At 38.9% G+C, this 12,440-nt stretch overlaps 1 protein-coding gene across 7 annotated transcripts in view; it reads left to right on the top strand.

The window, feature by feature from the left end:
• FBXW11 (F-box and WD repeat domain containing 11) overlaps positions 1-12,440 on the top strand; it is a 130,630-nt gene that overhangs the window by 39,726 nt on the left and 78,464 nt on the right. For 4 of the 7 annotated variants that reach the window (XM_018065488.1, XM_018065492.1, XM_018065489.1 and 1 more), the window contains exon 2: positions 1,360-1,461. The exons of the other annotated variants lie outside the window; for them this stretch is intronic. In XM_018065488.1, the coding sequence (XP_017920977.1) occupies positions 1,360-1,461 (102 nt within the window). The remainder of the gene's footprint in view (positions 1-1,359; positions 1,462-12,440) is intronic. 7 annotated transcript variants of the gene reach the window in all.

The following is a 12,440-nucleotide window of genomic DNA, read 5'->3' as shown; positions in this document are numbered from 1 at the left end:
ATCCTAATTATAGCTAGAATAAACAAGTTTATGAGGTTGGGTCTGAGACTTCTGGAGTATTTTGGTTGAACCCAAACACCCACCTTCAGTTTTTTTGTTTTTTTTTTTTGATTATTCATTTTGCCAGAGTAAATTAATTGACCTTGGGTTTGAAAAAGTACTTATTGAATACCACAAATAATCTAATGGTTTAAAAATACTAGCTATATTGTATTTGTTTATATTTTACTTTTTTACTTAATTCCCTTAAAACCAGCAAGCTCTTAAAGAATAATGGGAATGGGTAAATGAAATAAGCTTTTAATTCTTACTTGTGTTAAATGAACATTGTAAGCAAAGTCCAAAATGAAAGTCATGATTATTCTGAAGTTTTTTTTTTTTTTTCCTTTGCGAAAGCAGAGACCTGGGTGACACTCAAAACCAGATGTGTTTTTATCAGCTCTTTTGTCTCCTTTATCTATCAATCTGTCGCTCATCTTTCTTGCTCTTTCTGCCTTGTGTCTCCAGGTGCCCTGTGATTTTATCTAGGGAAGTGCAGAAACTGTGCCCAGATGATCAAGTTTCAGGTGATCACAGCTTTCATAATAGAGGCATCAGAGTCTTGTGGAATGAATGTGGGTTTTAATAGCGGCAACCAAAGTTTGAAATTCTGACTTTCCCCTCCTTTGCTGTTTGTCTTTGTGCAAATGACTTACCTTTGAACCTCAGTTTCTTGACACTGTGGTGTGGTAATTAGAGAACACATTTAAAGTGCCTGGCCCCATAGTAGGTAATGTAGTGATGGCATTTGTAATTATACAACATAGACCAAAAACCACTGAGGCTTCCCTGGTGGCTCAGATGGTAAAGAATCTGCCTGCAATGCTGGAGGGTTCGATCCCTGGGTTGGGAAGATCCCCTGGAGGAGGGCATGGCAACCCACTCCAGTATTCTTGCCTGGAGAATTCCATGGACAAAGGAGCCTGGCGGGCTACAGTCCATGGGGTCACAAAGAGTTGGACACAACAGAGCTACTAAGCACATGATGTTAGAGTCGCTGTCTCACGACTAATCTTGTTTTGCCCTCATACTTTACAGTTCCCTTTAACGGGTTTCCACTGAAACATCTTTCTCTCCCTCTTGATTCTGCTCACGGTACCCTGAGGAGTTAGTGGCTGGCAGCAGAAACCTCCTTTCCGTAGGACAGGAAGTGGGCCCTCTCCCAGGTTTCCGTAAGTTTCGCTGGACTGCCACCCCTGACCTCCAAGCTGCCGTGGGTGCTCCCCCTGCCCGACTAACATTCAAGTTGCCTGTGTGAAGGAGTGATTTGTTGCGGCCTCTAACTGCTTCTTCTCTTCCTCCCTTTTTGTCATCCTGCAGTGTTCTGTGCCAAGGTCTTTGTGGCTAGGCTGCGCCAACCTGGTAGAGAGCATGTGCGCACTGAGTTGCCTGCAGAGCATGCCCAGTGTCAGATGTCTCCAGGTGCCTCTCTTCTTTCTTGTTGTAAATGTGTTTTTTACGTATACCATGAACATTTGTTGAAACTTGCAGTAGTGTGTTTAATCCAATGTTAAGTCTGCTAAATGTTCTGTGTAACCCTCTGCTTTCCTCCAGCCTGGGTGCCCTACATGGAGGAGTTCATACCTAGAGGGGCCCTTCTGAGCAAATGGGTCTTTGGCTAGGCCCTATTCTGCTCCTCTTTTTCTGCTCCTGCTTTTTATCCTCCCAACCCCCACCTTGAATCTGTGATTCTCATGTTTAATAGTTGTGCATGTACCCCCAAAACCTTGACATTTTCCATTTGGCTACTTTTAACAGTTCTTTCTTGAGTTGGGAGGGTTTCATAATTAAAGTGGTGATTTTTCTATTTTGAAACTCATCCTTTTGGCTTGCTTTTTCTCCCTCCTTCCATAAAGGAGTGGAGAGGGAATCACTAACAGTATAAAGCCTCAAATTGAAGTTTGTAAAGATCACAGCTTTATGCTGGCAATAACTGTCAGTTTGGGCCACCTCCCAGAGACCAGATCTGACACTTGTCCTTAGGGTCCACCCAGTTTTCCAGGCCGAGGCTGGCAGAGAATTCCACAGATAAAAGTAAAACTCTTTGGGGGTGTGGGAGGGGTTGCTCCGATAAAAGCTATTAGCAGGAGTGCAGCTGGGCTGACCTCATATGTTGGGATGGATTCTAAGAGAGTCAAGGCGGAAAACATTGTGACTTTATTGAGGAAGCTCTGTTTAGAGAAAGCATGTGTTTAATTCAGTATGGTTTCAGTAGCAGTATTCAGTTTTCATCACTGTATATTCCAGAAAGTTTGATATATCTTTAAAAAGCAGTATTGAATTCCTGGCATCCTGTTGAGACTGCCCTGTTTTAGGAAAACACTGTAGAATCAGAAAATGATTTAGAGGGATCTCATTGATGGAGTGAGTTTACTTTACTCTTCTCAAGGTAATCTCTCTATTCATGTTTTTGGTCTTTAAATGGAGTTGGGGAGCCAGGAAAGGGGAAAAATTTCCTTCATATTGGGATTGTGAACATTCTGAGCTGCGCTGGTGTGGTTATTGCTTCAGATTGCTTTCTTTAGAAAACGGTTAACTTGAGAGTGAAGTCAATATAAGATCCAGTTGTCTTAGAGTCTATATGAAAAGTTGAGTTAGGACTCTTAGGGTCCAGGGATTGGGTGTTTCAGTAATGCTCCAGTGTAATGCATATTTACTCTTGGAAAAGCAGCTTTTCTGCATGTGATACAACTTTAACAAAAATGTTTTTGAAATAGCAGACTGAGATTATTGCATGTGCTCTCCTTGGTGCTAAATAACGGACATTTGCATTATAGTAATAGTGTGTACATCTCTGTCTTCTATTTTTCTGAAAATGCTTACTTGAATGTTACAGTTGCTTTTTAGTGGATTGATCCAGTTTCTATCCAGAAATTTAAGCAGGCGAAGAATTGTAGTTGTTAATGACATCTGGAAGTGCAGATTATTTTTTATTGCATTCAATTAAAAGTAATTGACCAATGGAAGGCATTATTCAGTATATTTTAGTAGCAGTATTGTGAATTCTCTGGAGTTGGGGTGAGTGGGAGGGAGCAAACAGGGTTTTTACCTTGAAAATGGAAACCCAGATAAGTTAATTCTTTGACTCATCTCTCCCAGTGAAAATCATTTAAGAGAAAAAATATAAACGTTGCCTTGAATAGACCTTAAAATAAGGTGAAATATTGAGTGATATTCACTGAAATGTTACTGGAACAAATAGTGTCTTCAGAGGTGCATTGGGGAATTTTGTTTATTTAGATTTTTTTATTTTCTTTAGTTTATGCAACAATATGCAGCACAGTAAAGTGAAATATGTACTCAGCTGATTGGAGTTAGCAGATCATTCTATTTTGTTCCATTTGTGAAAGGAAAGTAAACATATATAAATGAACTTGGAAGGCTTTCCTTCTCTCTGTTCTTTGGTTTTATATATTATTTTAATTGTCTACCTCCAGTATCCAAAACAAATACTAAAAGTCAGTGACTTAATTTGAATAGGGGCTTTTTCGGAGAATGCCCGTTGCTTATAAGCTGCCTCTTACTCTCATCACAGAGATGACTTCTGCGTTCATATTCTCAGCAAGCCCATTTTAAGAAGGCCCTAGAAAAGCAGGAACAGGCTACCCGAAGAGCCTGGCTGACTGTGCTAGAGCTCTGGAATTGCATGCAAGGGCCCCCTTAAAATGACCAAATGCACCAGGGAACAGTTGCAACTTGAGCCAACTAGCCTATCTATTGGCTGATTTATCGTACCATTTGAAAAGCAGGAGTAAAGTTAGTACTGTAGTTGCCTTTAGGCATAATGTATTCCTCTAGTTTCTGCTGGGAGAGAGGAAAAGGAATAGTAAAGACTTAAAAAAATAAAAACCATTTATTACCTCAATAAAACTGTTTCAAAAAAACCCACTCAGCAGCAGTTGTACTCAGGGCTTCATATATATTAGCTTTGTGACAACCCTATGAGGTAGGTATTATTCCCAGTTTTTCAGATGTAGGAACTGGGTCTCAGAGGTGATATGTATGATTCAACTCAAGTTAATCTGTGAAGTGGTAGAGCTAGCATTTGAATTCAAGATTTGCGTGATTCCAAAATTGATTTTCTTTCCTCTACACTGGAATGCTACTATTTCTAGAGTTTTCCATTTTGGTTTTGTTTGTGAAAACTTTGCTACTGAGATATCCGGTGTGTGGCTTATTAGTCATTATTTGAAAAGAAAAAAAGAAAAACTTGCCAAATATCTATGGAGGGAGGAAATTACATTCCCCTTACCAAGCTGAGCCCTCCTGAATCTTAAAGCTAGTGAGGTTGCTAAGTGGCTTTTCTGAAAATTCAATTCTGTGAATATTTACTGAGCAGTTGGTATGTGCCAGGGCCTATATTGGTGCTGGGTGTATAAAGATGAGCAATGCAGATTTAGTCCTTGCTGTCTTGGAGTTTATTGTAATAAGCAGACCTGTGGACAAAAATTCAGCCTGAACCACAAATAAAGTCCAGGTGTGTATGTGTGTGTAATGAAATTCTGATGTTAGCCAAATATACGCACACTTACATATATACACATAGATACATACTTTTAAAAACTGTGACTAACCCTCAACATTTTTTTGGAACAGTTGAACTAGAATATCTGAATGCCTCTGAACTAAGCTGAACTAAATCAATATTTCAGTTGGTTGTTATTCAGATTCAACCAGTTGCTTGTTATATCATATAATCAAGAGTTCAGACCATGTATCTATCACATATTATGTATGATAGTATAATCATCATTTAAGTATCATTTATGACTATATATGTATTACAGGTGTCATAAAATACCCACCTTGTTTTTATGTGTTGGTCTCTAGGTACTAGGTTATCTCATTGACTTCTTTATGGAGAAGTTTTCTAGTTTGGCTTCTTTGTCTATCAAGTTACGGAATTTAATTGACTTGCCTAAGGTTGCACATTTATATAAGTGGCAGAACTAGGTTAAGAGCCTGGATCTGGGGACTTCCCTGGTGGTCCATTGGTTGGGACGCTGCGCTCCCAATGCAGGGGACCGGAGTTTGGTCACTGGTTGGGGAGCTAGATCCCTCATGCCCCAACTAAGAGTTCCCATAATTGAGACCCTACACAGCCAAAGAAGTAAATAAATATTAACAACCAAAAAACCTAGATCTGGGTAACTGCAAAACCAGTTGCCAGTTAACTTGGCAACCACCATTTTGGGGTTGAAAAAAATTCTCTTTTATTTTTATCATTAAAAGTTGAAGGCTGATGCACCTGGAATGTAGAGGTTCTGTGCAGTGAACTGACACACTTTCTTGATAATGCCATTTACAAGTTCTCAGCTAGGGAGAGTGTTAGTGATACGCCTTTTTAAAGAGTTGGACTGATCATGATGACTTGGAATGACAGAAGGGATCGTGTGAATCGAGTTTCAGTGCCTGTCTCCTCGTTCCCTTTGGGTAGTCACTAGTTCCAGTATGCAGTAGGGGGAGATAGCGTCCACACCCTACCATTGGTTGGCTGTTGAGGGAGTGAAACTTCGCTTCGTTCATCGCCCGTGCGGTCCCCTGTCCGGCCTGACAGCCTCGGAGCCCAGGGCAGGATCAGAGTAAGGGGAAAGGCTGGCTGTGCGACATGGCCCCTGCCGTCAGGGTTTCTTGCTTTGTCCAGGGCTGCCTCCTTAGGTCAGACCTGGCTGTTCCAACTCGGTGTCTTTTTTTTTTCTAGTAACTGTTGGGGATTTATTATTTCTTGTTCATTAGTCTGTTGAACTCTAGGGCCAATAATGGGAAGGCTTGACATAACCTTTCAATGGTAGAGTGCAGTATTTTATGAACATTAAAAACCTTTTTTTTCTCTTTATAAGAAAATTTACTCAGTGTAGTTTATTTTTTAAAAAATCCATTGGTAACCCCACCACTCAGAGAACATTTGTTGCTGTTTTAAGGTCTCTCTTCCTCCTGCCTGTTGGGCAGGAAGGAATTCATCAAATTTTGCAGGTTCTCTTCATTATTGTGGTGATGAAAATGATTATAAGAGTGGTGTTTTAATGTCCTTTGGAACCGCACAGTGTGACTTTGGAGTCATGAGAAGGATGAAAGAGGGTTTAGCATAATGCCGCTCACACTTCTACTCACCTGGAATAGCTCTGGATTTAGCTGTACTAGATAGCAAGACTGTTAGCAAGATTTTATGTGAAAAATTCTATGGAAATTTCCAAACACACAAAAGTAAAGAGACCCTTTCAACTCAACTGCGAACAATTTTCAAAATGAAGCTATTCTTAGTCCAACTTTCTCTTTCTTGAACTTTGTTTTTTTCTGGAGCATTTTTAAACAAATCTAAGATAGCTTTAAAAAAAGGAGCATGACAAATCACTGTTTTATGTTAGCAAAAAAAAGAATCATAAAAAAGGTTCAAAGAATTAAAAATAGTACAACTAATATAGAAAGTTATAAAAGGCATATGTTTCCTTTGAACCCAGGTCTCACTTCCCAAAGTATTACTTAGGAGTTTCTCCTGTTATCCTTTAGATAGAAGCTTAAAAAACTACAAATATGACTATATTATACATATTACTTTTCAATTAATAGCTTTTTCAAATTAGTAAGATACATTGCCCATCTTTCCATATCAGCATATAAGACCATGTGAACCTTGTTCTTTTTAATAGACACGAAAATATTTCATTATGTTGGTTTTATCATTTAAAAAATATGTATCCAGTTCCCTATTTATTTTGGGGCTCAGTTTTTTTTCTATCATGGCACTGTATTTGAATGAATGTATATCTTTAGGCTTGAGTAATTATGTATGTAGAATAAGTTCCTAGAAGTACAATTGCTTGGTCAAAGAATATCAGTGTTTTTTATTAAATGGTCCATTTACAGAAAAGTAATAATCTCTCCTATCCATCCCCCTAACAAATGTTAACAGTTAATGTTGTCTAGCATTGCATATTTCAGTTTTTTCATTCATAGGATTTGTTACTCTACAATTATAGGGATTTTCTTATTTTTTTAAAATAGGGAAAATGGGCTCACTGTAGAAAAACCACAATACAGTCTCCTTTATTTACTTATCATCATATTACAGACATGTCTCCAGATTTTGTAAAGCCTAACTCTTTTTACCAGTGGAAATTTCACCAGCTTTTATCATCCATAGATTTGAGAGGAATACAGTGGGTTTTTTTTTTTCTGAATTACAATACAATGTATATAAATATAGAAATCTTTATTGTTGATTATAGCTCAGTGATCTGTCACAAAATGAACAGTGATTTATTTTCATAGAAGTGGCTAAATTGTTTGCATGGAGGGTGGACCACTGTATAATTAGTTTATTTCTATAAGCTCTGGATATCATTTAAAAATATTTAAGGTTTACTTTTAAAATATTATTAAAAATAACCTGTACTTGTTCAAAATTAAACTAATAATAAAAAATGACAAATAGTAACATGGTGATTAAGACTTTCTACCATTATTTAAAATCACTGCATAACATTCCATTTAATATACATATTGCTGATTTCAAGAAACCCCTCCCTCTTTGTCAAGACTTTTTCAAGTTTTTGAGACATGCATGTTGAGTAGAAGGTCATTGTAGATAAGTCTTTGGATACTTCTTTGATTATTTCCCTAGGTGGAAGAGCGTGCACATTGAAACACTCTAGGGTGCTAAATTGTGCTTTTAACAAGTTGGGTCAGTTTCCGCTCCTTAGAGCAGTGGATGAGAGCTTCCCTTTTTATGTGTCTTTGCTGGCATTGGGTAGTTTAATTTTTATTTTTTATTTTGCCATTCCTGTGAATGAAAATGTTAAAATACGTATGTATTTACTAGCCTTTTCTACTTGTCTTCTATGACTTATCTCTTCATACCTACTTTGTATTTTTCTAAAATGACTTTAAAAAAAAAGTTTTAGGAACTCTTCATACATTAAATATAGTAACTCCTGTCATTTATTGCAGATGTTTTCCCCTGATTTTGCCTTTCAGTTTTGTTGATAATGCTTAGAAATTTTTACTTTTAATATAGTCATATTTATTCTTTTTATTAATTTATTTCTTGTTGAAGTATAGTTGATTTACAGTGTGTTAATTTCCACTGCACAGAGTGATTCGGTTACATATATATATATATGCGCACACACACACACACACACACACACGCACACACACATACATGCACACACACACACATATGCACACACACACACACACACACGCGCGGTTTCTTTCCTCTTCTTTGCCATCGTGGCTTGTCCCAGAATGTTGAATCTGGCTCCCTGCGCTCTAGCGGGACCTTGTTTGCCCACGGTGTGCACGGGTCTGCGCTGCCTGCTCCGCACTCCGGCCCAGCCCTCCCACGCCCGCCTCCCCCTTGGCAACCGCGTGTGTGTTCTCTGTGTGCGCGTCTGTTTCTGTTTCGTGGATAGGGGCATGTGTGTCGTGTTTTAGATTCCACATAGAAGTGCTTTCATATGGTATTTGTCGTCGTCTTTGTGAGTTACTTCGCTTAGTGTAATCTCTAGGCTCATCCACGTTGCCGGAAATGGCATTTTGTTCTGTATGGCTGAGGAGCATTCTGTTGTGTGAGTGTACCGCGTCTTTTTTTATCCATTCCCCTGTCAGTGGACATTTAGATTGTTTCCTTGTGTGGCTATTGGGAATAGCACGCTGTGAACATAGGGGTGCATGTGGCTTTTTGAATTATAGTTTCGTAGGGATACACGCCCAGGAGTGGGATTGCTAGATCGTATGCTAACTTTAATTTTCTGAGGAACCTATCATACTGTGTTCCATAGTGGCTGCACATTCCCACCAGCAGTGTAGGAAAGTTCCCTTTTCTCAGTACCCTCTCCAGCACTTGTTATTTATAGACTGTAAGAAACAGTCTTATTTTCGGTTGTGCTGGGTCTTCGCTGCTGCCTGCAGGCGCTCTCTGGCGGAAAAGCGTCGGGGCTGCTCTTCGGTGCAGTGCGTGGGCTTCCCGTTGTGGCGGCTCCTCTCGCTGCAGGGCCCAGGCACAGGTGCCGGGGCTTCAGTGGTTGGAGCACACGGGCTCAGTAGCGACGGCGTGTGGGTTTCCTTGCTCTGTGGCGTGTGGAATCTTCTGGGCCAGAGACTGCACCCATGTTCCTGCGTTGGCAGGCAGATTCTCATCCCCTGTTGCTGTAGACTTTTTAAGATGGCCTTCTGGTTAGTGTGAGGTGGTTTTCATTGTAGTTTTCATTTGAATTTCTCTAATAATCAGCAATGTTGAGCATCCTTTCATGTGCCTGTTGGCCGCCGTAGTCATTCTTCTCCTTTGCCGTTCTTCCAGTGGCCTTTGGTTTTGTTTTATATTGAAATCTTTCTGTTCCTTCTGCAGTTTACTTTGGTAAATTCTTTGAAACAGGGATCCGCATTCTTTCCAAATGACCACTCTGTTTTCTGCATACTATTTGCTGATCCAGCTTTTCTCCATTGCTTTGAAATCATATGCTTATTTCATTTCCTTAAATCTGATAATGCCCACTCATACAAATCTCTTTCAAGATTTTGTTTTTCTTCACTTCCCTAGTATCATCATCAGTTTTTAACTTCTGTGGGGTTGCCGTGGTCTGCAGTTTATCATGCTGTCTTTTATACAAATAATGCTGGTTTCAAAGTGTCTTCTTAGTGATGATAAACTTTGAAAGTTCAAAATTTCAGAGTGCCAAACAGAACAATTTATTTTAGCATTTTTCTAAAGAAGTGATTTTTCCTGTTGTTTTTTTTTTTTTACTATGAATTGAAATTGTTGGATATTTTTAAAAATCATTTCCATGTCATATTTTCTGAAAACAGAGTGACTTGATGATCTCAGAATTTGAAGCCGCAGAAGCAGTAGCAAGTAAATTCATATTTTGGAGAAAGTTCTAATGACAGCACAATGGTTGGCATATAGTACTAACATTCAAGAAGTAACACTTTATTAACTTCATTGATCATATGCATATGTTTAAACACTCAAGAAATCACATACATTTGCCATGGTTGAGAGCTTCTGCTATGGGAAAATGAAAATGACACCTTGTCTTACTGACAGTTTTAATTTATGGTTTCCAAAACAGTGTATGGGTTGGATAGGATAGTGTATGTGATGAATAAGGTTTAACAGTATACATAATTTAAGGATGGGTAGGTGGATAAATGAACTTCAGACCACATCAGAAAATGCCTTTTTACTTTTTCAACAAAAATGACACAATATGCCTCATACTAAAGTCTTATTATATTGCTTGTAAGAATTCTGGTTTATGTACTTATGTTGATTTATACTTATTGTTCTGTTTATGAAAGTAACATTTTCTCATTGCAAAAATTTTGGATAGTAGAAGAGTATAAAGAAGAAATTAATCATTCAACCATATTCTCACTTTTAGTGTCCATTCTTTTGTTTTTTTCCCTTGACATTTTATTTCTGTATGTGTGTGTGTGTATTTTGTTTATAGATAGGCTTATACTCTATATATACTGAATTATAACCCCATTTTTACCAGTATGGTTCACATTAATAAACCTAGGTCTTCATTTTTAATAATTATGGAGAGTTTAATTATCTGGATGTATAGTAATTTAATCACTCTCCTACTGATGGACATTAAGGTTATTAAATTTTAATCTATACTTATTAGGTTGTATGTACAATAATGTAATCACTCTCCTACTGATGGACATTAAAGTTATTATGTTTTAGTCTGTACTTATTTCTTAGGTTGTATTCATTGGAAAAATTCTAAATCAAAGGGTATAAACTTTTTAAGGTTTTCTAACATTGACCAATCCTCCACCAAAAAATTATTCTGATCTACATTATTCTCAGCAGTATATGATAGTAGAAATAAATACCCAGTGTGGAAAACTGGAAAGCATAGGAAAACACAAAGAATACATTAAAACAATCATACTTTGTTTACTCATTTGTTTATTCTTCAAGCAGCAAATACTTATGATGCTTCTACTATGTACCAGGGATTATTGTAGGGGCTGGAAATACAGGAGTGCACAAAAAGCCACTCTCTCTTGGAACTTAAATTTTAGTGGGGACAGAAAGGAAATAAGTAAATCACATGGTATTTTAGGTAGTAAGAAGTGCTGTGGAGAAAGAGGAGGGTAGGGCACTCCAAGGAGGCTTTTATTTTGCAAGAGATGGGAAGTCATTAGAGAAAACTGCCTGCAGTGCAGGAGATCCAGGTTTGACCCCTGGGTTGGGAAGAGCCCCTGGAGAAGGAAATAGCAACTCACTCCAGTATTCTTGCCTGGAAAATCCTATAGACAGAGGAGCGTGGTGGGCGACAGGCCATGAGGTTGCAGGAGTCAGACCCAACTTAGCGACTAAACCACTACCAGAGGAGCAGTTTATCCTATTAACTTGTTAATAGGATCTCTGTCTTCGGTATGGATAATAGAATGAAGAGAGAAAACAAGGGGGCCAACTCTAAGGTTGACTGGTGCATTAGTCATGGATCCCCAGAGAGATAGAACCAGTAGTACTAGTAGGTAGATGGATAGATAGATATTTTAGAGAATTGGCTCACGTGATTGTGGGGACTGGCAACGGTGAAATTTGTGTGGCCAAGCAGCAGAAATGCAGGCAAGAGTTCGGTGTTACAGTCTGGAGGCAGCATGTTTTTTTCTCATATGGCCCTCAACTTACTAAATAAGCCCTACGCATGTTTTGGAAGATGCAATCAGATCTGCAAAGTGACCTTCACAGCAACGTATAGATTAAGACTTGACCAAACAACTGGCCGAGCTGACACACAAAATTAACCGTTCCAGCTGTGACTGAAAAGAGGCCAGCTTCAGAGTTAGGGATACGAATGGAATCAGAAGCAGCCCATGACCAAATGAAGAAAAGCAAGTGTGACATCAGTAAACGTGACCCCAGTCTTACCAAGCCAGTACCGTTCCCATCACCAACAGCTAATAACCATAGTCAGAGGCGGCTCGGACTTCTGAGTCCCCAGGATGGGAAGATAAAAATTTGGTATGTGTCTCCTTGTAACATTGAAGTGCTTTAGTAATGATTGTTCATGAAGAGTCATTCAGTACATAGTACTCATTTTGTAGAAGAACCATACGTGTGTAGGGATCTCACAGTTAACACTTATGCCAGTGACATTACTAAGCCTTTTCCCGTACTTTTTTTTTAATCCTCTGAACAGTTTTATGAACTAGGTTCTGTTATGTCTGTTTTATACATGAGGAAACGGAGATTCAGAGAGAAAGAAAGCTTGTGACTTGCGTGAGTGAGTGAGTGAGGTCGCTCAGTCGTGTCCGACTCTGCAACCCCGTGGACTGTAGCCTGCCAGCCTCCTCCGTCCATGGGTTTCTCCGGGCAAGAATACTGGAGTGAGTTGCCATTTCCTTCTCCAGGGGATCTTCCGAACCCAGGG

This window comes from Capra hircus, chromosome 20 (assembly GCF_001704415.2).
Source record: "Capra hircus breed San Clemente chromosome 20, ASM170441v1, whole genome shotgun sequence".
Lineage (NCBI taxonomy): Eukaryota > Metazoa > Chordata > Mammalia > Artiodactyla > Bovidae > Capra > Capra hircus.
The sequence above is the reverse complement of the archived record's forward strand: the minus strand, read 5'-3'. Positions and strand labels throughout refer to the sequence as shown.